The 25019-nt window shown below is 32.7% G+C and overlaps 1 protein-coding gene across 3 annotated transcripts in view; it reads left to right on the forward strand.

The window, feature by feature from the left end:
* PVRL3 (poliovirus receptor-related 3) overlaps positions 1–25019 on the forward strand; it is a 183787-nt gene that overhangs the window by 66484 nt on the left and 92284 nt on the right. Inside the window, exons 6-7 of one of the 3 annotated variants that reach the window (XM_006895336.1) lie at positions 19590–19728; positions 21441–21525. In XM_006895336.1, the coding sequence (XP_006895398.1) occupies positions 19590–19728; positions 21441–21525 (224 nt within the window). Of the gene's footprint in view, positions 1–3085; positions 4410–19589; positions 19729–21440; positions 21526–25019 lie in introns of those variants that run through there. The other 2 variants (XM_006895335.1, XM_006895337.1) reach the window with 2 other exon arrangements.

The raw sequence follows: 25019 nt of genomic DNA on the forward strand, positions 1-25019 counted from the left end.
TTCTCGATAGTGTGTGTCTTTCTAAAATGACTATTTAGTAAAAGCTACTAGAATTTTTTTAAACTCTGGGATTGACACTAAATGGTTATTTAATATTTTTTGTTTTAACATATGTATACTTTTCTCAGGAAAGATGAACGGTAGTAAGAAATTTTTGTAAATTAAAAATATTTTCTAAATATGTTTTTTAAAGAAAAATTTTGTAAATTAATTTGTAATTTTGATAAAATTAAATTTTATAAAATTATTTTAATTAAGTTGATATTTAAAATTTAAAAAATAAGAATTTAAAAAAGCAGTGTTTGTTATGATTAGGGACCATTGAAGTTCTCAGAGCAGAGTAGAATTAACAACTCTATAATTAATATAGAACATTGAATCTTACTACACATTTTTTCAAATTGTTTTATGACTCTCATTGTAAATATTTTTAAGTAGGGTAAGAATTAGAAGTGCAGTAGAGAAAGACCCTCAATGAGATGAATTGATTCAATGACAGGGACAGTGGGGGTGCTTGTGTCAGAGACAGTGAGATTGGCACAGGATAGGGCAAGGTTTAGGGCTGTTGTACTTGGGGTTGTTTTGAGTCACAGGCGACTCGACACCACATAACAACAAAAATTAGAATATGTCACATGTATATTGTCATGTTTATTGCTTAAAATAGAAAAAGTATTTTACACTAAAAGAATAAAAATGGAAATATTCTCCACTTAATAGAACAATAGAGAGGTTTGGTGGCTTAGTATTAAGAAGCTGTGCTGCAATCCCAAAGGCTCATGATTTGTATCCACCAGATGCCCTGCAGGAGAAGGATGTGTATTCTCCACCTGTATGATTTTTTACCTCTGAAAACCCACTCGAGGGTCAGCTATGAGTTGATTCTGACTCAGTGGCAAACAGCAATAGAACGGTAATAGGTCATAGGTGCAAATCTTGAGAGTCCTGGAAAAACAGAGCAAGAGTTACAGAGTTCAGGTTCTCACAAGTTTAATTGTATCAATTTATTATTCATGAAATGATACTAATAGATAATGCTTTTTTAAAACATTATTTGGAGAAGATTTGTTGGAAAATTGATAGGACCACTGACAAAGTTTTACAGTATTTTTTTGGAGGAGATTACTCTTTTTTAAAAAAAAAATTTTTCTTTTATTGAAAACTATTTTGTTAAATATCAGGGAAATAAATGGTATCCATCCATTTATTTTTACAAAAAGAATTGCAAATAGATATAAGAATTGTTATTGTCCTTTCTCTTCGCAATGAGGATACTTGGTAAAGATGTTATGTATATTTTATACTCATTGCAGAGGTCGAGAAAATTAACATTTCATGTAAATCTACATAGGTGATGTGCATTGTATCTGGCTATCTGTGTTGTTGCCAATTTACTGTAATATTGTTTTCTTTGCGTATCGTTATAAAGGTAATGTTTTATACTTAAAAATAGCACTTCTCTGTTACATACCATCATAAAGTACATGAGTTGTCTAGCAGTGATTTACTTCTTAGTAAATTTCTTAATATTCTGGTAATGGGAAGTTAGTAGATTATTTGAAGGTTTACTACTTTTTATATTAGAAATTATCCTGCACCTCCACAGTTTTCTTCAGAGTGAATTTATTTAGCTAGTGACTCTCTTCTCACAAATTAAAGTTTGCTTCCTTGGTTTTTATCTATATACTCTGATAATTAATATTCACATTAAGATACTTGACAGGATTACCTATTACATCAGTTTGAACTGAAAGGAAATTAGTTATACTGTCATTGTTAAATTTTATCCTATACTTGCTAAATTTTTACCACATTCTGTATATATGGCATTCCGTGATGAAACCTGTTTAAGTAAGTATTTTCCTTTAGCTTGTAATATTAGAATAACTTACCCCATGTAGATTTAGTATATTTCTAACAATCATTTTTTTGGAAAAAACTGTATCAGTACCACTCATTTTAAAAAGTAATTAATTATAGGAGATTACCATTTGGGTCATTTATTTTTTTACCTATGAAGAACTTCACAATTTTTTAACCCATTCTTTCTTCAGTCTCTACAGTTTGTGTTACATGACCTAGAAATACCACTTAATTGATAATTAACCAGTCTTTAATTTTTACTGTTTATGTTTAGTTGCTTTTTAATATTAATGGCTATTTATTCTATAAGCTAATCGCAATACAGAGTCATTTGCATCTAATATTTAAATTATTAGAATGTTCTCTCTAAAATATTAGTTACTGTCTGAGACTCTAATGAAATTTTAAAGCTCCAATATTGTACCTATGAGGTAATGTGATGATACTATTTTTATAATACTTTATTTTTTATGATATCTTCTCTTTTTTCCTATTGATGTCATTTGATAATAGTCTATTTGGCTAATGTAGTTCAAACGTAAATACTCCATATTTTTAAAATGACTAAATAATGATTTATAAATGATTATATATCTTTATACCCTTCTAAAAAATGAAAAAGCTCTCTTTTATAAAGAAAATATTTTTGAGAGAATTATTAAACCAACAGCTTACACTGTGCCCACTTAACAAGAATATATAGTTTTTCATTCTTTTTAAAGATAAGTTCACATCATACAGAAATAAACTACATATTAGATGAAGATGAATATTATGGAGATGCACTTTATTGTTTTATTTTATTTCCTTGTGCTACTGACTATATAATGTATATTTTAATTATTTAATTTAATGGTCTTATAATTTTAAGCCTGCTTTGTAGAACAACATACTTAAGTAATAATTATTTTTTTAAAAAATAACATTTTCTCTTCAATAAATATTATACTATAAATATGGAATAGAATAATTTAGGTTTCACACCATAAGTAACTTTTCACTTCACTAGTAACTGACCAAGTGTCAGTTTTATTAATTTTAAATAGATCAGTACATCTTCATTCTAATCGTAATCAAATTAAGAATGAAAAACTATTGTTACTATGTGTGTATATATATTTATATTCATTAACTGTGCTGTCTTTTCAACTTGCTGCTGAATCAGCCTGCATTGACATTCTTTGCCTTTCTGTGTCTTGTCTATCTTTACTGTTTCCATTAGATCCTCCTACTACTACCACCCTTCAGCCAACAGTTCAGTGGCATCCCTCAACTGCTGACATCGAGGATCTGGCAACAGAACCTAAAAAATTGCCCTTCCCATTGTCAACTTTGGCAACCATTAAGGATGACACAATTGGCACGATCATTGCTAGTGTAGTGGGTGGGGCTCTGTTCTTAGTGCTCCTGAGTGTCTTGGCTGGAATATTCTGTTATAGAAGACGACGGACGTTTCGTGGAGACTACTTTGCCAAGAACTATATCCCACCATCAGATATGCAAAAGGAATCACAAATAGATGTTCTTCAGCAAGATGAGCTTGATTCTTACCCAGACAGTGTAAAAAAAGAAAATAAAAATCCAGTGAACAATCTAATACGTAAAGACTATTTAGAAGAACCTGAAAAAACTCAGTGGAACAATGTAGAAAATCTCAGTAGGTTTGAAAGACCAATGGATTACTATGAAGATCTAAAAATGAGCATGAAGTTTGTCAGTGATGAACATTATGACGAAAATGAAGATGACTTAGTTTCACATGTAGATGGTTCAGTAATTTCAAGGAGGGAGTGGTATGTTTAGCAACCACTAAACATGACTCAACTATGTACATTGTTTCATTCATACTAGTTGATCATTTTCAGATTGTTCATACTTTTTCTTGAGGAAGAAAAAGCTTTTTCAAGTTGATTTTCAAGCTTTTTATATTCTGATCTAACAAATGAAATGAAAATGTAAAATCTGGGTTAAATGTATCTAAGCTGCTTTACAATTTTTTTTCAATGCTGTACTACTGTCTCAAGATTTAAATTTTAATGCAGAGTACTTTATTGGTCTGTGGCACAAAGGTAAGAAGGAAATGTCAACATTAACCATACGACTTTTTGGTACAAAAAGTTTAAAAAGAAAAAAAAACTACCTTGGCGCAGTGTGTATTAAGTGTTTACCTAAGACTATAATCTCAAATACAATGTTTGTTAAACATATACCTCTCAAAATTTATCACCACTAAATGATACTGCATTGAAATTGACTATAAAATCAATTTAAGAAATGTTTATATATATTTTAGTATGAAATATTCAGCCTGATCAAACATCTTTCCTTTTCAGATATTATTTTCTAAGTTTCTATACAAATGGAATTTCCTTACCTCTGCATTTTAATGAGCCTTGCCATAATTACTGTAGAGTGGCTTTTTAAAGATATTCTGTTGCACTAAAACTGTGGTAGTAAACTCAGTAAACAAGATGTGTGGAAGAGCATAATTAACTGATCAATATTTTTGTCCAGAGTACATAAAAGAGTAATAAAATACATGTCTTGTAACATGATAATCATTACATTTATTTTCATCTCTGGAAGAGAATTTTTCTATTGTCATGTGAACATGGATATTGGTATTATTAAGTGGTAGCTACCCTTTTTTTAAAAGCTTTATGTCCTAACTATTAAGAATAATAATGAAAAGCTGGCACACAGTTAAATTTCAGTGCAAAGAAAGAATTTGAGAATATTGAAATACAAATATAAATTGGCATTGGGCTGTCAGTTTTATAAAGTTTCAACCAAGAATATGAGCAAAGTATTTTCGAGACCATCTTGTTTTTAGTCATTTAATGTGGATCTTCTAACAGGTAAATGTACAGCAGAAATTTTGATTGAACGTGGAAATTTTGGATTTAACGAGATAAATCTGAATTCTAGAACCAATTGGTAATGCTTCTAGATGCATATTGGCGAATCATCTTCTTTTTTCCCCCTTCTCCTATATGTATGTATGCATTTCAATATTTTTGTTTTTCCAATTAAAACTGGAAACATACCATGTGGGGGTTTTTTTTTGGTTTTTGTTAATGATTTTTTTTACATAATTCATTTGTTGAAAAGAAATGCTATTAAATCACTTTCCATCTCTTTTTTAGATAATTGCTTCAATAGTGGAATTGTGTCAGATTTCAACAGTAATAGAACTATTTTGAAACTTAAAAATGTTTTTCTATTTATGATTCATTTGGAAAAAGAACTGTTAGAATTGCCTTAGGTGTTTTGTAGGTAATGAACTAGAACTTAGTGGAAGAATCATAAATAAATTATTTTGTTAATGAAAAAGCAAAGTAGATACTTTTTTTACTATCCCACGTCCTCATCCACCTGTATCCCTTAAAATTAAAAAAAAAAAGTTTTTTTCTATTGCCTTTGTTATATTTTTTTAAGGTTGTTCCCCCCCCCCAGGGTTTTTTTTTTTTCCTGATTTGGGTAAAAGTTTACAAATCCTTCATTGAAGTGTTTACACACACTTTGTTTTGTAACATTAATGTCAGTATCCACAATATAATCCAACTTTCCCCACTACCTTATGATTCTGACTTAATCCTTTTTATATCTTTCTGCTTTTTCTTTCTTTGATGATACCGTGCTAATCAAAACTTCACCATGTTTCCTTTCCACACACATCCCATAAATATGTTTATAACCTGTTTACTTTTATTCGTTCTCCCACCCTTCCCGTTCCTAGTAATAATTCAAGAACTGTTCTTTTTGTATGTAAGCCTTTCCTTAACATTAAAAAAAACAAACAAACAAAACTACATTTAGAAGGTAAAGTGCTCATAGGTTCTTGGATTTTTGCCATTAGTGAATATTTGATTTCAAATGATTACAAACTAGTTCCCTTGATTTAATCAATAATATTTTTAAAATAGAAACCTATTTCTTTTGTCAGCCAAGTAGTAAAGAATGCAGTTATGTAGCTAATGCTCAGTGATCAACTGGTAAAATGGTTTTTAATGCATAAAGCCATTGATTAGAAATTTATAATCATGAGAAGAAAAATTTGATTGATAATACACTGTGATTGAAGCAACCTTATTTAAACACCAGTGTTTAAAGTTTCTTAGCATGGAAGTTCTAAATTTGGATTTTCCTACCAAAGTTTCTTGTTTACAGTAATAGTTTGAAATGCTGTGTGAATCCAAGCACAATGCTCAAATTTAGAATGCCATAGAAATCTCAGTGTGAATATAGTTTGAAAAATTAGAAAAGTATTTCAGGAACAATATTTCAAAAATATAATTATGTAATTACAGAATATGGATTTGAATTGTGATTCTGGTGAGTTTAGGTGTGTTCTACCCCGCTGGAAGATGATAATACTGAAAACCAAGAGTGTTTGATAGGCTTTGTATTCCTAACCAATTCCAAGCATTTGATATGCTCAAAGTTTCAGTGGAGCTCTGGTGGCATAGTCTGTAGGAAATTGCACTACCAACCCAAAGATGGTTCAAATCGACCAGCTACTCCACAGGGTTGGAGTATCCAATAGTTATGTGTAGAACTTTCTGAAGAATTGCACTGTTTCTTAGAACTTTGTTTACGTAGAGGCCAGTTTACAAAGTAGACATATAAGATAAACATTTTTGTTTAATTTTAAATACCACTAATGTACAAAGCTAATTTATGGGTGTATAAAAGAAATTCTACTGTCTTTTTAGAAAAGGTGGAAGAATATTTTTGGTCATTGCTTTTTTTCCCTCCATGTGCTTTAAATGAACTACTTTTTATGATTTTCATGTTAAAAAATACATTAATAATACAGTGGAATCTATGCAACTCTTATTTTTTTCTCTGCTCCTCCCCCCCTTTGTTTTTCCAAATGCATTGAGACTTCTTATGTTTGTTAAGGTTAACTTTAAAAGGTGATGTTTAGGAAATACTTCAATAGTTGAAAGATAAATTTTACTATGTGCCTGATAGGTTTCTATTTTATATATATATATAATATTAAACCAATAAGGTTTATAAGTAGGAAATATTTATTCTGATACCAATGTATAGGAAGCTTTATAAAGGTACTCTGGCAAAATGTTTTGTGTAAAGGACTGTAGGAAGTATATTGTATAAGTGCAAAAGGTGAAATGTTGCTAGTTTATATGTTAACATTTAATTTGTTTAATGCTCTTTTTAATAAATAACCACTAATACAAATATATGAACAAGTCATAAGTGTGTGGAAATAATATAAAATATAGGGAAGAACTGCTACTCATAGTCAAGTTTTAAAAGAATAGGCCACATATCAAATTTCCATTCCTGTCTACCTATTAATTAGAAATGTGCCATTCTCAAAAGTTTTATTGTTTGGTTTAATTTTAGTTCTGCCAGTGATAATTTAAAAAACAAAAACAAAAAACCCACAAAGATATGTTGTAGTTCAGGTAGCCATATGACCAATACAATTTTGAAGAGTCTAGAAGAATATTTCTACAATGAATCTTTGACTCCATTTTACCTTCTTTGTCCTTAGTATGATATTTGCTGGATGGGTGCCTATAAGTGAGTGAATTTACTTTAATAATGATATTTTGAGGATATTAGAAAATGGTTTTGTTTTTGTTCCCAGACATTATCAACATCATCATCATCACATTTGGTATGGATAAAGTTTAAGAGAGCATACGGGTATTATAAAATTTTATTTGAATTTAGTTAATCCCAGTTTTGTGACTATGTAATGTATAATATTGTCCACAGCTACAGTGCTATATTGTCTCTATAGTCCTAGCAGTTAAAAACTAATTTTAAATGTTTTTACTGTGATTCTGACGTACTTACAATTTAATATACTGGATTTTAATTTTGCATTAACATATTACCTAAGATATTTTTTGAGTTGGCACTCCACTTTTTTAACTCATGAGCTACTTTGCTTCAAAAAAGAGTTGTTTTGAAACATTTGTAAATCACCTCTCTGAATTGCATTTGACATTTTAAATTATGGTACGTTTTCTAAATTTCAAATTATTCTAGGGCAAGCAACATTTTTAAATACTAAATTTAGTTCCTTCTTTGTGTATCAATGTTGTAAAAATAAATTTTTCAAGGAAATTAATGCATAAATCTTTGAATAGTGTATGGAGTATACAAACTGATTTTTTAAAAAAATGCTTTCTGATTATTTTTCTGGTAATTTGCATTTTAAACAACTTTTCCAGTTTGAATAGAGTATAAGTTTCAGTCAAGAAAGAGCTTGAAATTAAACATTGCTTACAAAAGATTATGCTGTATATACTCCTACATAGTGGTCATTATCTTTCTTGTGCCTATACAGGGTATTAAATAGAATCGTATATTGGCCAGCCAGTTGTTGTGGATGGAGCAGAATGAAAATCAACTTAATAATAGCTTAATTAACTGTAAAAGATAAATTGCCCTAACAATTTGAGAATAATTCAAAGCTTAATTTTTATTGTTTATAAGATTCTTGTGTTTTTGTTGTGTTCTTCTGTATTGGAATTAACACTGGCTGGCTCTCAGTTTTTTGAGGCAGTAAATCTCATAGGAGGAGAGTGCCCATTCTTCTACGGAGAACCTGGTAAATTCAAACCTTTTGCCTTTCAAATTGCAGTTCAGCTTCTTGCCACTAGGCCTCCTTTCTGTGTAGAGTCTCAATTATAAGCAAACCTGGCCTTAAAGAAGTTTAGATTTAAATCTGGATGTTTTGGCTTACATTAGTAAAACCAGACCCAAACAGAGTTATCTTTTATTAGAAAATTATGTAAAAGACAGAATAGTCAAATGTAACCCTAAACTCAAGTTAAGCATTCTTAGCCATTAATATTTCATGCACACTTAGACAGCTCTAGTAGCGAAGTGGTAAGAACCTGGGCTGAAATCCCAAAGGTTCATGGTTTGAATCCAACAGCTGCTCTGTGGGGAAAAAATCTGTGTGCATTTTGTTGCCTCTGAAAGCTTGCTGGAGAGTCAGCTATGGATAGATTCCAACTTGGGAAAAAACAACAGCTACTGGCCCCTGATTCTTATTGCCTGCCATTATCAATAAACTATAATGACTAGTTTGGGGTTTTTTTTTTTGTTTTTTTAGCGTAACTGCAGTATCTTCATTACTTTAAAAATTAACAGTCTAAAATCAGTAACCGATGAATGTACATATTTCCAGTCCTATATTTTTACAGTTTTAGTCAGGATCTATATATGTCACATTTTATGATTAGTTAAAATGTCAGTCTATGAATTCTTCATTCATCTCTTGTTACTTACTTTTTTAAAATAAAATTTTATTTTGTGATTTTTAAAGAACATTGACAGAGAAGTTAAATTTTCATTTATTCATTGTTACACAGTTACCTACTTACCCCCAAACTCCCAGTATTCTTTACAGTGATATCTCTCTTATTCTGGGCTGCTGTTGTACGTATAATGCCTATTCATATATTTATTTTAGATGGTTCTTTCTTTCATCTCTTCCAATGCAGTGGTCATTGTCTATCCACTCTTACCCTATTCTCCTCCCAACACCCCCCCCCCATGTCAGACCTGCTTTAGAACAGTGGTGCTATGCAGTATTTGTCCTTTTTGACTGAGATATTTTACTCAGCATGATGTGCTCTAGGGTCCCTTATGTTGTGCAGTGTTGGGTTACAAGTCCCTTGTTTTTCAGTGCTACATAGTATTATTGCATTGTATGAATATACCATAGTTTTTCTGTCCATTCCTTTGTACCCTTGGGTTACTTCCATCTCTTTGCTATTGTAAATAACAGCAATAAACATGGATAGTCATTTATCTGTTTCCATGGCAATTATGGTTTATTTAGGATATAGCTATTTACTTTTTAAGAACTTTTTCATTTCTGCACAGATTGTCAGTTTGTATTTTGCCAATTAGGACCTTTTGTATTTCTTAAAAAGTGATAGAATTAGAGTTTTGACTTGATTTGGATTTAGTTTTGTTTAGTCTTTTTTTTACAAAATTGATTTTAGGTTGTCCTACAATGTAAGATACATATTGTCTGCTTTGTATTTTTGTTTTAGCAACAATTCCTAGATACATGAGCAGAAATAAAAATTATTTCCCCCACCTCATACCCACCATAACTTTACATTTTATTGTAGATATCTATTAAATTTAATAATCTTTAAACACTAAGTTTTTACTTGCCAGGTAAGAGTGTGCACTCCTAATATGCATATATTAATAAGTTATATTTACACACTAAATACGGAGCTTGGGTGTTCTAGTGGTAAGGAGTTAAACTGCCAATACAGAGGCATGTGTGGTTTGAACCCACCAACCATTCTGCAGGAGAAAGATGAGTAGTTTACTCCTGTGTGATGTACAGCAGAAGGGGCTACCACAGTCCGCTTCAACTCTGGACTTGATAACACATAACAGCATTGCACTTTGCTATGTATTCAATGAAGCTTTCTCAAAATCAGGAATCAACATTAATAGTTTTAAGAAGGTAACTTATCCCCACACTAAAAATATTTTTAGAAACAATGTTACTGTGCTGTTTTAAAAGTTAAAAAAGTTTTCTTACTGAAACATTTTTATCAAAATGTTAGAATGATTCCTTTTTTTTAAAATCTGGATTTACACTTTGTGATTCAGTGATTCGAAGGTCTTATTCCAAGTACAATCATTATATTTTGATACTTGGTTTTTGAGTGTCATACCGAAAATGTGTCCTCTCAAAAGCTCGCAGATTCAAATGAGGGCATAAGAGACTTTTTAAGTTTTTCCTATTTTATAAGTTGTCTTCACATTCAGGGTGCTTAATGTCTGAGTGAAACAGGCTCTGAACTACTAGGCAGAACGTTGTTGCTTTGAACCCACTCGGAAGCACCCCAGAAGATAGTTGGGATGAGAGCTTCTCAAAGTTTACAACCATGAAAACTCTTGGAACTGTTATAAAGTTCTACTCTTCCTACACAGGTTATCATGGGCTGAAATCGCCATGAAGGCAGCAACCATAATAGCTTCACTCTCATGTTAGTATTTCAGGCACATAAATGGATTTAAATGCATGGTTGCCAGTAATAATGAATTAGTTTGTAAGACTGGTTTCCTGACTGATTGAAATTTTTTGTTTCAGGCTTGTCACATCTAACTAGATTGCCCTGTTTTTATTTCCTAATGTAGCTGATAAAATTCTTGTATTTAGAGTAAGATGCTTGCATTGCTAGGGTTTGGGTTTATTATTTGTGCCTGAGTTACTGTTATCTTCATTCTACTGATTCTTCGTAGAAATGTTTACTAATATATTACATTGATAAGCACTGACACCACTTGGGCCACTCATGCAATGGCTCCTTTTAATTTATTGATTTCAAATAATAAGTAAAACTCATAGCTGTTGAGTTGGAATCAACTCAACTGATCTTACAGCAGATTTTTGGTGACTATAAATCTCACAGGAGATCTGCTAAAAGAATATAACCGAGTGAGTGTAATAGTCTATTTTATTTCATTATGGAGTGATCCCATTTCACCCTTCCCCGTATATATCATGAGTCCCCTATGTGTGTGTGTAACAACGAGTCTAATCCATGAAGCATATATTGTTGGGTGCTGTCAAGTTGATTATGAGTCATTGTAACACTAAGAACAATGAATCTGAGTGCTACCCTATTTTGTGCCATCATTATCTTTGATATTCTGAGCCTATTGTTGAGTCACTGTGTCAGTCCATCTTGTTGAGGTCCTTCCTCTGAACTCCACCTTGCCAAGAATGATGTATTTTTCCGAAGACTGGCCCCTCGAAATGAAGCTTCACTGTCTGGCTCCTGAGAGGACCCTAGTTAGACTTTCTCCGCAGCATATTTGGTTTTTTCATAGTACATGGATGTTCAGTAACTTACTCAACACCACAAAGGCACTGATTCTTCAGGCAACATTATTCATTGTCCAACTTTGAGGTGCATTGCAAGTAATTGAGAAGACCATGGCTTGATTGGGCGCACCTTGTTCTTTAAACTGACACCTTTGCTCTTTAGCACTTTTGAGAAGTCCTGACACCAGATTTTCTCAAAGCAACTTACCTTAATTTATTGACTGCTGATAACAAGGGTGTTCATTATGGATCTGAGTTAGTTGAACTGGTTGACATTTATTTTCTCCATTTATCCTGATCTTGCTTATTGGCCCAGTGGTGAAGATTCTTGTTTTCTGAATGTTGAATTGTAATCCCTATTGAAGGCAGTCATAGTTGATCTTCTGTAGCAAACAAAAGTCTTCCTTTTAGCACGCAAAGTCTTGTCATTTTCATAATGCTGGTTGTTGGTGAGTATTTCTCCAATCCTGATGCCTCATTCTTCATCATTAAGTTCACCTTTTCAAATGACTTGCTCAGCATACAAATTGAGAAAGGATCCAGCCATGACGCCTTTTAACCATGTAGTACTCCCTTGTTTTCTATTCAGACAGCAGCTGCTTAGTCTAGGTATAGGTTTCATGTGTTATGGACATCTCATTCTTCCCAGTGTTAGCCATAATTTGTTCTGATCCACACAGCCAAATCCCTTTGTGTAGTCAATAGAAAACATAGACTATCTTTCTGGTATTCTCTGCTTTTAGCCAAGACCCATCTGACATCAGCAATGATAACTTTGGTGCCACACCCTCTTCTAAATCTAGTAAGAAATTCAGGAGTTCTCTGTCAGTGTACTGTTCAGTGTACTATTCTAGCTGTTTTTGAATTATCAGTGAGATTTTATTTGCATGTGATTTTAATGATATTGTTCAATAAGGTCCACATTCTGTTGGATCACATTTAGTACATTCTCCTATTTTAGTGTATTCCCCCCCCTGTACTTCATTGGATCATCCGTATTTCCTAAGGTATCCCACTTTGAGTGTATGCAAGACTATGTAAAATTTGTCTTTGCATCCTTAGCACTCAGAATATTCCTGACATGTTAAGCAGCAAAAACAATTAAACCCATGGCTATCAAGTAATCTTAACTTTCAGCAACCACTTTTTACAAGTGCCCTAAAGAGCTTTTCAGTCTGTATGTCTTTATGGAAACAGATTGCCACACATCTTTCACCTACAAAGCAAATCATTTGAACGTCCAACCTTTTAATTACACATGAGCACTTTGTACACAGCACTGCCTGGGCACGTGGCAGGTGCTTGGTAGTTTGTGGAATAGGAGTCCAAGGAAAATGGTCATAATGAAGCACTTTTATAGAGAGACATAAGTGGATGAACATACACACTATCAGGATAAACTTTAAAAGGAGTTACTGAGGATTCTAAAAACTCAGTATTCATTGCTGTTTAACTAACTGCCTTTTGGCTGACCTTGTGAGTTTCAGAGGCTGTAAATTGCACAGGAGGAGATAGCTCACCTTTCTCTCATGGAGCAGTTGGTGGAATTGAACAGCTTGGCAGCACAGTTGCATACCCACTAGGCCACCAGAACCCCTGTGTGGAGAATTACAGAAGGCATTAAGAGGGAAAAGGACAAGATAGGAATAAAAAAATGGGAAGATACTTTTGGAAACGTACCACATTGTCATCTGTATCATATGATTTAATCTGAAGTTTGGAGGAAGAAGAAAGTACAGGAGTGAGTTGCTAAAACTTAATATTTGAATGTAATTGTGAAAAGACTAAATTTTTGTACATTCAAATTATTTTTCTATTACTGGCATCAAGTGTTTTATTATATAGAATAGTAAATAAAAGTTCTATTCACAAATGTGGATTAGGTATGCACATTTTTTAGTGTCTTACATTTTCATTTTGTCACAAGGATTATAAAAGAGGGATAAAACAATTCATTTCAATATGCATAGATACATTTTAAAAAGTAGTAAAAGTTACTCCTTATATGTGGGTTACATTTTTTTCTAATGTAGTTTGTAACTCATTTTTTGATTGATAGAAAATTTTTGCATAATGTCTTCAGTTATGGCAGTATACTTCTATATGGGTTGCAGTTTTTCCTTTGGATAATGATGACTAGATCTTTTCTGTGACTGAAGATTTGTTTCTGTGATAACATGGTCCTGTGGACATACGCAACAGCCTTTAAATGCTAATATGTTAGCACTTTGGTATTTGTTCCTACTGCTTGGAACTGTTAGAAGAACATTCTTTATGTAATGGTCGTGTTTCTTCTGTCATTCAGCAAAGTAGATTAAAAGTGGTAAGAGTTTTATACATTTGCTTATTTCTGTAGTTTTAAAAAAATACAGAATCTTTGTAATACCTGCATTATTTACGTGATCTTGAATACATGTCGGGTTGGGGCTAAATTCTTGATTTTCCTTACAGTGTGCTTTGACTTCAGAAGATTTCAAGTCTTTTGCACTTGCTAGTATTCCTTGCCTGCTGTAAAAATGCTACTTCCCCCTCAGTCAACAGAAGAATCAGTAAAGGAAATACAGTTTACATCCCATGAAATTTAACTCTTCATAGTAAAATGTTTTTAATATTAACCTAATGTGTATAGATTGTTATACAATTGCTAAATCATACCTAGATTTAGATTGTATATTTGTTTGTTGTGTGTCCCAGTATTAAAGAGATATGAAAAATAGGGAAGTTTAAAGATTGAGTAGGACCAAGTGGAATCAAGGTACCCAGATTAAGAGAAGTTGTGTTGTATGTTGACAGTCAACACCCGGTTATAGAATTCCAGAAATATATGACATGAAGCAGAAGTTGATTACAATGTTGAATAAGATTTATTTATACTTAGGTGTTACTACTTCACGGTATCAAAACAATATCAACTAGAATTGGAAATTACAACATTAAAAGTATATTGCATATTTTTTTTAATACTTGGAAGGCAATAATACAAAGCAATTTTATATTATTAAGAAGTTGAAATTATAGTGGCTTTGATGTTATTGTGGTTATGTGTCACTGAGTCAACCATAAGTCACAGTGGCCCTGTGAACAGTAGAACCACACCTGTGCCATCCTTGTGTCTGAGGTGCTCGGGGCCATTGTTACCACTGTGGCAATCCATCGTCCTGACGGTGGTCTTTTTGTTCTCTGACCCTGTGTTTTCCCCCAGCATATCTGTTTCCAAAGGCAGGCGTTTTCTGATAACATGGACAAAAGGATGAGAACATAGTTTCACCATTCCTGCTTCTAGGAGCAACTTGATTGCATTTTTTTCTAAGCCAGACAGTTGTATTCATTTAGAAGGCTGTGGAGGGAAAAAAGTCCATGGTATAGTGAATACTCTGTTACAATTCAAATCATCAGTTTCTTCTTTGGTCTTCCTTATTCATTGTCCAACTTTCAAATGATACAAAGCAATTAAAAATAGTATGACTTGGATCAGGTACACCTTAGTCTTTTTTTTTTTCTTAGTCTTTAACCTGATATCCTTGTTCTTAAGCACTTTAAAAAGGTCATTGACAACATATTTCTGATAGGTTTGGTGAAAGGCCTATTACTGTGAGACTAAAAATCCTAATTTGGGCTCTGACTCATCTAAGAGTGACCTGGACTTTTGAAATTAAATTTTTTAATGCCGCACACACAATAACAATTTGCTGTTAGAATAAACATACACAAATGTATGTATCATTGGGCAAAAATTATAGGCCAACTTTGTCCATTAGCAAAAGAAACTTTTACATGAAATTACATAAAATTTTACATTTTAGTGTGATTTTAGCAAAACTTTACAGAACAGATCATCATTCATTTATTGTTGCACATTTTCCTCCCTCCCCTGATTCTTTTTATTTTTTTAAAATACTCATTGTTGCACAATTTCTTCCCTCCATTTACCCTTTGTCCCTCAGTGCCCTTTACAGTGTACCTCTTATTCTGGACTGTTGTCATATATATAATGCCTAATATATATTCCTTTCAATCAGTTCCTTCCTTTATCTGTTTCAGTTCAATGTTCATTATGTATCCACTCTTTTCCTCTGTTACTCATTAACGCTAAGGTACTCCCAAATCATGGTATTTTCAATTGCCTCATACATACAATTCCTTCTTGTAAGGAAGACTGAAAATAGATACCTTGGTATTGACAGTAATAGTGAATGCACCTTGAACTTCAAAACCAAACAAATCTACCTTTAAAAAAGTGCAGCCAGAGTGCTGCTTACAGGGAAAGATGGTAAGTGATTTGTCTCACATTCTTTAGGAGGACCTAATCCCACACATTTGATTTTTTTTTTACATTGTTCAGTTGCATAATTTTGGTTAAATCATGTAACCTTAATCAGTTTCAATTGGCTTATTGGGAAAGAATGAACACAATTAAGTGGTCCAAGTTCTATTTTGTATGATGGAGAAAATGATAGTATATATAGGGCAAAGATTTACCTGTAAGTAATTTCAGACATATGTTTCACATTTAAGAGTAATATTTAACTTTTTTCCCCCCTGATCAAATATGTTCAGGTAGCTCCCAACTTAAAATATATTCACGTTACAATCAATTACATTTATAACCATAATTACTCTTTAGGGGGGAAAAAACAACATATGCACAGCTCTTTACATTTTAGGCTCTTACCTGAAAGGTTGATGGTTCATACTTAACAGCTACTCCTTTGGAAAAATTTGTCATACTATACTTCTTTAAGGATGTACAACCTTGAGAACCCAATGGGACAATTCTCTGTTGGATAGGATGGCTTGATGTTAGAAACCGTTTGACAGCAATGAATTTGGTGTTTTGGATGTCAGTGAAACGTACTGCAGGAACCCTGGTGGTGTGGCCTGTAGGTAGTTGAACTGTTAAACCAAATACTTTGTGGTTTGAATCCATAAGTGACTGTAGGGAAGACAAATTAGCAGACCCCTTCCATTGTGGTTTACAGCCTTGGCAACCTGATGGAACAATTGTGACTTGGAACTTGCTAAACAGTCAGTGTGGGTTTTTTGATAGATGGCAAAACCTAGCTAGTGGAAAGTGAAGAGGACTGGAAGCATTGAAGATCAAACACTACATATAGCCTTCAGTATTGCTATTACATCAGTATAAAACAAAAAGTCCTCACAACTGGACTAGTAAGTAACATCCTGAGAGATGTTGAAAAGATTGAAAATAAGGATTTCATCTTAGTTGGATCCACTATCAACACTCTTGGAAGCAGCAACTAAGAAATAAAAATAAATATTTCATTTGGCAATGCTGATGTCAGAGAACTCTTTAAAAAAACTCTCAAGAACAAGGATGTCAGTTTAAACACTAAATTGCACTTGACCCAAACCATGGAATTATTAGTTATTTCATGTACGTGCTAAAGTTGGACAATTAATAAGGAAGACTGAATAAGGAGCTGTACCTTTGAATTGTGGTGAAAAGTATTAGCTATCTCATGAACTGCCAAAAGAAGAAACAATTCTCTTGGAAGAAGTGCAGCCACAGTGCTCCTTAGAGACAAGGATTTTAAAACTTTGTCTCACATACTTTAGTTATATTGTTACTGGGCTCCTGTCCTTGGGATAGACAAGATGCTTGGAAAGTTGGAGTGTCAGCAGAAAAGAGGAAGTCTCAACAAGATGACTGCAACAATGTACTTGAACACAGTGGAAATAATGAGGATGGCACAAAATCTGGTAAGGCTTAGATCTAGAGTACAGAGGGTTGCTATGAGTCTACAGTACATAATAGCAACAGCACATAGAATTCTGCAACATACTTTCATTCTTAGTTCATTGGTGAATGTTTAATTCTGTATTTACTATTCAAAACAATGTTGTAGAACAGGCTCTGAAACACATAGAAGGAGGTATTCCAGTTATGTACTACTTACCAGGGAGTCAGCAGGAGGGAATTCCATGGTAAATCGAGGTCTACCTATGTTCAAATGGAAATACTTGAGTATAGAGAAATAGCAAGAAAAACCAGGACATGCAGAAACAGATGAGAGTAATAGCCTAAATGGCTAAACCAGATCAATTATTGCAAAATAATAATATACTCATTCTATTCTGATTTTAATCAGTATTTAAAAAAATGCTGAGATGGGTCATTTACACCTGTTGAGGTATAAGATGTTGAGTCTAGAAATAGTCTAGCAAAATGACCTGTATTGAGTAAACATGGGATTGTTAGTGAGCTAATGAAAGAATATTTTACTTGCTCGCCAGTTATAAAAGTCATCAATTTGAAACACCATGTGACTTACAAAATAGAAAGTTGGAAAATGCACCTATGTAGGTATTTATAGTGAAATTGTGTGATGGTAAGTGAAACATTTCAAAAACCATAGTTTAATAATGATTTAATTTTATTTCAATTTGCCATGTTGATCTTCTAGCAATAATTGAGATTATTTTAGAATGTTCTATTATTATATAGTCTTTGTGAATAAATAAACGCTCAAGAACTCTTCATTACAACATAGGAGTCACAAAAGAAGATTCTGCTTTAGATGGCAACAAAAGATTCATTCCCAACCAGAACAGAGTTGAGAGAAGTGTCAACCTTGCCTTGTTGTTGCTTTATTTCTTTCACCTAGTGTTTGGAAGTTCTTAATCAAATGATCTTGGGTGGATTACTTCATCTTAAAACATCAGTATCTCCATCATAAAATATTATTGTCAGTGTATTTCCAATTGATTGAAAAAATCATGTTTATGAAAACACTTATCACACTACCAAATATTGAATTTAATATGGTTTAAATTGTCAGAATAATTTTATGCATATAGATCAAAGATTTTGTCATATTCTATGATACTTATATTTGAAAATATGTGATTGATTTGTAATAAAGTTATTTACTATGATTACACTTATGGCACTACTTGTCTTGTTTTTTGGGGGGTGTTTGGTATATCCTAGGTGCTAAGCTCTACATGTTGTAGCATATTATTTATTACTGTTATCCCCACACCCAAAGATAAGATTAGATTTGTATGTATATTGATAGTAAAAGGCAAAATAGTGAAAGCTACAATAAAAAATTATCCATCTAAATGTTAGAAGTATCAAAATGATACTTGACTACAAGACTTCTTGTTATAGACCACAAATCTGGGGCTACATATTGTATATAATATATATGCATATTATATGTAATATATAGTCATTAGTTTGTATTAAAAATCTAATAATTTTCTTATTCCATAATAAAATAGAATATACATCTAGCAATCTATATAGATATATAATTGTGTGAAATCTTGACTAGTGAAAATGGCCAATTGGGAGAGAGAAGTTGGTATTCAGAAATTATGTAATATATGTATGACTAGACTATCTGAACAATTTCCACTGAATTTTGGAGTAGTGAAACTTTTGTGTGTGTTGTGTATATGCTTTGTTTGTAACTAGTGATTTATTTCAAAACTTTTAGAATGCTGATTTTTTTAGAATTTTGCTTGAGCTATATTTTATACTTTACCCTTGAAGGAGTGTAATGTGTTACAGAAATCCTTTTATAGACTGATCAATACTTAGATTGGTGGTTTATTTGAATTTTGTTTTATTACTTTTTGGAGTAAAATCTTAAACTCTTATTTCTTCCATCTTTTCTCCTCTTTACATGTTTATATTATGACTGGGAATATTCTTTTCACAATTTGAAAGCACAAAACTCGGGTGCTAGGGTGACATTTTACATGGAATAAGGTGTTAGCATAATTCTACTAATATAAGTCAATAAAATCTAAAGTCTTCTCATTGTGCTCATCATTTAAGGCCACAGTTTCAAAAATACTTTTAAGTTGTTTGAAAAGCCTAATTTTTGTTGCTTTGCAGATGTTCCATTTAAGCAGACTTCTTCCATAGCTGTAGCTGGAGCTGTAATTGGAGCTGTCCTTGCCCTTTTCATCATTGCTATCTTTGTGACTGTGCTGCTGACGCCTCGAAAAAAGAGACCATCCTATCTTGACAAAGTGTAGGTAACCCTTTTGCTTGTCTTCAACTATGAGTATTCCGTATGCTTCAGTCTTTATAACTACCTTTGTGCCTAGTCTCATAAAAGTGTCTGAGGAATGGAAGAAAAGATAAAAGCACATCACCATGGTTTCATAAGAACAAACCAAACTACATCTTAGTAACAACAATGTCAAGGGTCTGCTAGAGACAAATAAATTGGACACCATTTCACTTCTACTATATTAGATAACTTTTCATGGGGCAACTTGACAAGTCCTATCTTCTGAATAGAAATTCAGGTCTTTGATGAAGTAGGAGTTGAAAGACATGAAAATATCTTAAGTTCAATTGCGTTTTTGGTTATATGTACCTATTTTACATATAGATTCAACATTTTACTGCCACTAGTACTAACTTTAAACATTGACTTTTAAATCTTACTCTATCTGTAAATGATACTTAGGTGAATTATAGACTATGTATCTTTTCACTTAAAACGAAAACAAATCAGGTTAGAATTAAAAAATAGAAATTGAAACTTCAAATAATCAAAAGGCCCACAGTCTAAGCCATTCAATTCCATCGATGTTTTAGTTGTTTCATCTGTGAAATATAAATATTACTTTTTCTACTTAGCTAACATACTTGTAATGAGAATAGAAGTTATCTTACGAATTTTGACGTTCTGTACAAATGGAATTGTACAGTTTATTAATGCTTTTAGATGTTGACGTAAGTAAGAGGGAATTTATTTTCTTTTTTCTGAAATGTTTTTCATATATCCCTTTTCCCTCTAATCTGCCCTATTTACCACACTAGTCTTTGAGGTTTTAGTCTTAGCTCTATAATGATCTGATTAGTGGTGTGACCATGGGCCAGTCATCTCACTTAGGTGAGTTACAGCAACATGAAGGTACAAATTTTCTTTATGGGAAATAATTACTATAAATGAAAGGACTGCAAAATATTTTTCCAATGCACTGTTTGTGAAAGTAGAGTTCCTTACTAATTCAAGAAGAGCCAACATGTGGTTAACTTCACATTAGTTCCTAAATTATTTTATGCCTTTATGTTGTTGTTGTTGTTGTTATGTGCAGTAGAATTTTTTAAAAATAATCTATGATACATTTATGTCATTGTTTTATCTATTTGATGATATTATAGACATTTGAAATATTTATGCCTGTTTCCAAAAGTTTCATTGAAGAGCAATTTCAAATTATGTCAACCTCAATGCCTTTCATTCTCTGAATGCTTTAATATAAGCAGATTCTTGAAGTTGTAAACACTGGAACCTTTGAAAGCAGTTTCCTTTTTTCCAATTTATGGAAGATTATTAGAAATATTAGACCAGTTGGACATGAAGATTAACTGATACAAATGTTGTTGTTGTTGTTAGGTGCCGTCAAGTCGCTTGCAACTCATCACGACCGTATGTACAACAGCCCTAAACCCTGCTCTATGCTTTGCCAATCACACTGTCTCTGACACACCCATCCCGATTACCCCAGTCACTGAATCAATCCGCCTCATAGAGGGTCTTCCCCTCCTGTGCTGTCCCTCCACCCTCCCAAGCATGATGTACCTCTCCAAGGACCGGTCCCTCCTTACAACATGTCTAAAGTATGTTAGACGAAGATTAGTATTAAGAAAATAAAATTAAAACATGAACCCAGTTTCACTCTTCTTTTCTAAATGTGACAATCACAATTTTTAACCTTTTTAATGCAGGATTGACCTTCCACCCACACATAAACCACCTCCTGTGTATGAAGAAAGATCCCCCACTGTGCCTCAAAAAGACTTTCTGCATCAGGTATGTGTTCATAAGTACACTTAAAAGAGTATGCATAAAGTACCAAAAAATACTAAATTATTTTGAGTATTTATTTAAAAATATTGTCATCTACGTTAAGCGTTTTATTACTGTCATTGGTAGACATTGTCAAGTCAGTTACAATCATAGTGACCCTATCTACAACAGAATAAAACATTTCGTTCTTGAATCATCGTCACAAACTTTGCTACGTTTGAACCCATTTTTTGCACACACTATTTCAATCCACTTCTTCAGGTTCTTTTCTAACTTTTGTCAAGCTTATTCCTTCTGATAATGTGTCTGAAGTACATTATAACATTGCCAACATTGCCATCCTCACTTCTTTTTTTAAATTATTTTTTATTATTAATGTCAAAATTTACAGAGACTTTGGCTTTCCATTCATTCATTGTTGCACTTCTCCCCTCCTAACCCTTCCCCCCCAGTACACTCCCCTCTTGAAAAAGTGAAAGAAAAATTCCTACATTGTTTTATAATCCCTTCCCCCAGGTCCACTCCACAATGCAGGCTTCATTCAGGACTCCTGTCATGATAAAAATACTTTTAAACTGTTTTCTCCCTCATCTGTTTCAATGCAGTATACATTATTTAACCCATCTGTCTCAGTCTCCCCCCAACCCCGATGTCAGTCCTGTTTTATAACAGTGATACCATGCAGTATTTGTCCTTTTGTGACTGAGATACTTCACTCAGCATAATGTTCTCCAAGGTCACCCATTTTGAATAATATTGTATGAGTTCTTCCTTTTTCAATGCAGCGTAGTATTCCATTGTGGATATACCACAGTTTCTCTATCCATTCGTGTGTTGATGGGCACTTACGTTATTTCCAGTTCTTTGCTCTTGTGAGCAAAGCTGTGATAAACATGGGTGTGCATATATCTGCTTGGATGTCAGTTATGGTCTCTTTAGGTTATATTCCCAGTAGTGGCATTGCTGGATCAAATGGTATCTCTATTTGCAACTTTTTGAGAAAGCACCATACCACCTTCCACAGTGGTAGCACTATTTTACACTTCCACCACCAACAGTGGATAGGGGTTCCAGTTTCTCCACAACCTCGCCAGCATTTGTTGTTTACTGTTCTGCTAAATTTTGCTATTATTACTGGGGTGAGATGTTATCTCATAGTTGTTTTAATTTGCATCTCTCTTAGAGCTAGGGATTTTGAACTTTTCTTCATGTGCTTGTTGGCCATCTGATTGTCTTCTTTGGTGAAGTGTCTGTTCATATCCTGTGCCCATTTTTCAATTGGATTATTTACCTTTGTCTTGTTGTGGTGCTCAAGTATTTTATAAATTCTAGATATAATTCCCTTATCTGACATGTCATTACCAAATGCTTTTTCCCAGTTTGTGACTTCCCTTTTTACCCTGTTGGAAGAGTTTTTGGATATGCATAGGGATTTGATTCTTTGAGGGTCCCATTCATCTATTTTATCTTCTCCTGGTTGTAGGTTTTTCAGGATACTTGGAAGACTCTTTATGTTGTGGATTAGGGCTTCTAGCATTCTTCCAAGCTTTTCTTTAATGAAGCTTATAGTCCTTGGTTTTAGTCCTAGGTCCATGATCCACCTTGAGGTGGTTTTTGTGTATGGAGTGAGCCATCCTCACTTCTAAGGAATATTCTACCTGTAGTTTTTCCAAGACAGATTTGTGTTTTGTTGTCATTGTATGGTATACCTAATATTCTTTATATATATATTTACATATTTTATATATAAAATATGTATAATTTATTGTAATAAACCAATAAAAAATGGTTATCAGTCACAAAATATGACATTGATAGCAGGGTCAGTTCACCAAGAAGATATAACCATTTTATGAAAAAAAAACCATAGTTCATTCTATACATTAAAAACTAATTTAAAATTACTCAAGGACCTAATTTTAAATCTAAAATCATCAAGATCTTTTTTTAACCAAAATCACGTTTCAAAAGTATCAGTTCTTCTTGAGTCTTCCTTATTCATTGTATTTATTGTACAGCTTTCACTTGCTATAGAAAATTGAAAAAACAATGGCTTGAGTCATCATAGTTAGCTCTCAAGGTAACATGTTGGCTTTTGATATTTTAAAGATGATTGTTGCAGGAGATTTGCCCAGCGTAATACTTAATTTAATTTCTTGACTGTGTCTCATACCGATATTAATTATAGATTCAAGTAAAATTAAATACCTGACAACTTCAATATTTTCTATTCATCATGATGTTGATGTTGATCCTGTTATGATGATTTTTTTCCTTTAAATTAAGGTGTATTCCATACTGAGAGCTATAGTCTATAATCTTGATTAGTTCCCCTGTCAACCCCTAGCCTTGTTATAACTAATGATATTTTAACTTCTCCACTGTCTCTTTCCACAGATGTAGTAGATTTGACTTGTGTGAATTCCATCCAGTGAGGTCCATGTTATGACTCTTCATGTTTTTTGATAAAAGTATTTCTAATAATTATATTATTGATCTTGAAAAAAAACCTATTATATCTCTAACTTCATTTTGATGACATGGACCAACAGTTAATATTTCTTGTTTGTTTCCTACTCTCACATTCTAATAACCAGTAATTTCAATACAGTAATTTCAAACAAAAAAATGTGTTTAGGGTTTGATCAATTTCAGACTGCAAAAAATGATAAAAATCTTGTTCTTTTATCTTTTATATTAGAGGTTGATTCATACATTTAAATATTTTTTACATTAATGGATCTTCCTTTTAGTCATATATGTTTTAGCCTTTCTCTGACAATGTTGTATTTCAGAGTTGATCTTGAAATGTGTTTTTTTTTTCATTTTTGACAGTGAATATGATTCTACTTCAGTTTTTCATTCCTAGTGCAGTAGGCAATATGAATGTTCAACTCAAAATGAATACTAGTTGAGAACTAACCCACAGCTTACTCTCCAGTGTATTTTCAGAGACTGTAAATTGCAGGAGGAGCCTGTCCATCTTTCTCTTGTGCAACAGCCGATGTAATCCAACCACTAGCAGAGCTCTGCAACATATGTAGCACTGTTAACTAAGCACAAAAATCTTTTTTTCTTAAATGACTTGAGTCAACAGTTGTACGGATGTGATTTTTTTGTATCTTGGAGTAAAAAAGTTTTCTCAGTAGGTCTTGGTTACACAAGAGAGTCAGATATTGAGTTGGAGAAGAAATAATTTCTAATTACATAAAGCATTTAGGAATAATTTAGGCTGAACTCATTGAAAGTAGAAATTTTTTAACCAGTGATAAAATTATTGTGTAATTTCTGTGATTAGAGTAATCTGAATTGTGCTAAAGTGCATAACAAATATTATGAACACGGGAAAAAGAAGAGTTATTTGGAAAAGTCATGGTAGGTATTTGAGAAATAAAATTGATTAGAGAGTACTAGCAATGGGCAATAGTAATTGAATTTTGGGAGTTAGAGACTATTTAACAGTATTTGGAGGCTTTTTTAATTGTAAAATTATATAT

Source organism: Elephantulus edwardii, unplaced genomic scaffold (assembly GCF_000299155.1).
Source record: "Elephantulus edwardii isolate Elephantulus edwardi_28Jun2011 unplaced genomic scaffold, EleEdw1.0 scaffold00165, whole genome shotgun sequence".
Lineage (NCBI taxonomy): Eukaryota > Metazoa > Chordata > Mammalia > Macroscelidea > Macroscelididae > Elephantulus > Elephantulus edwardii.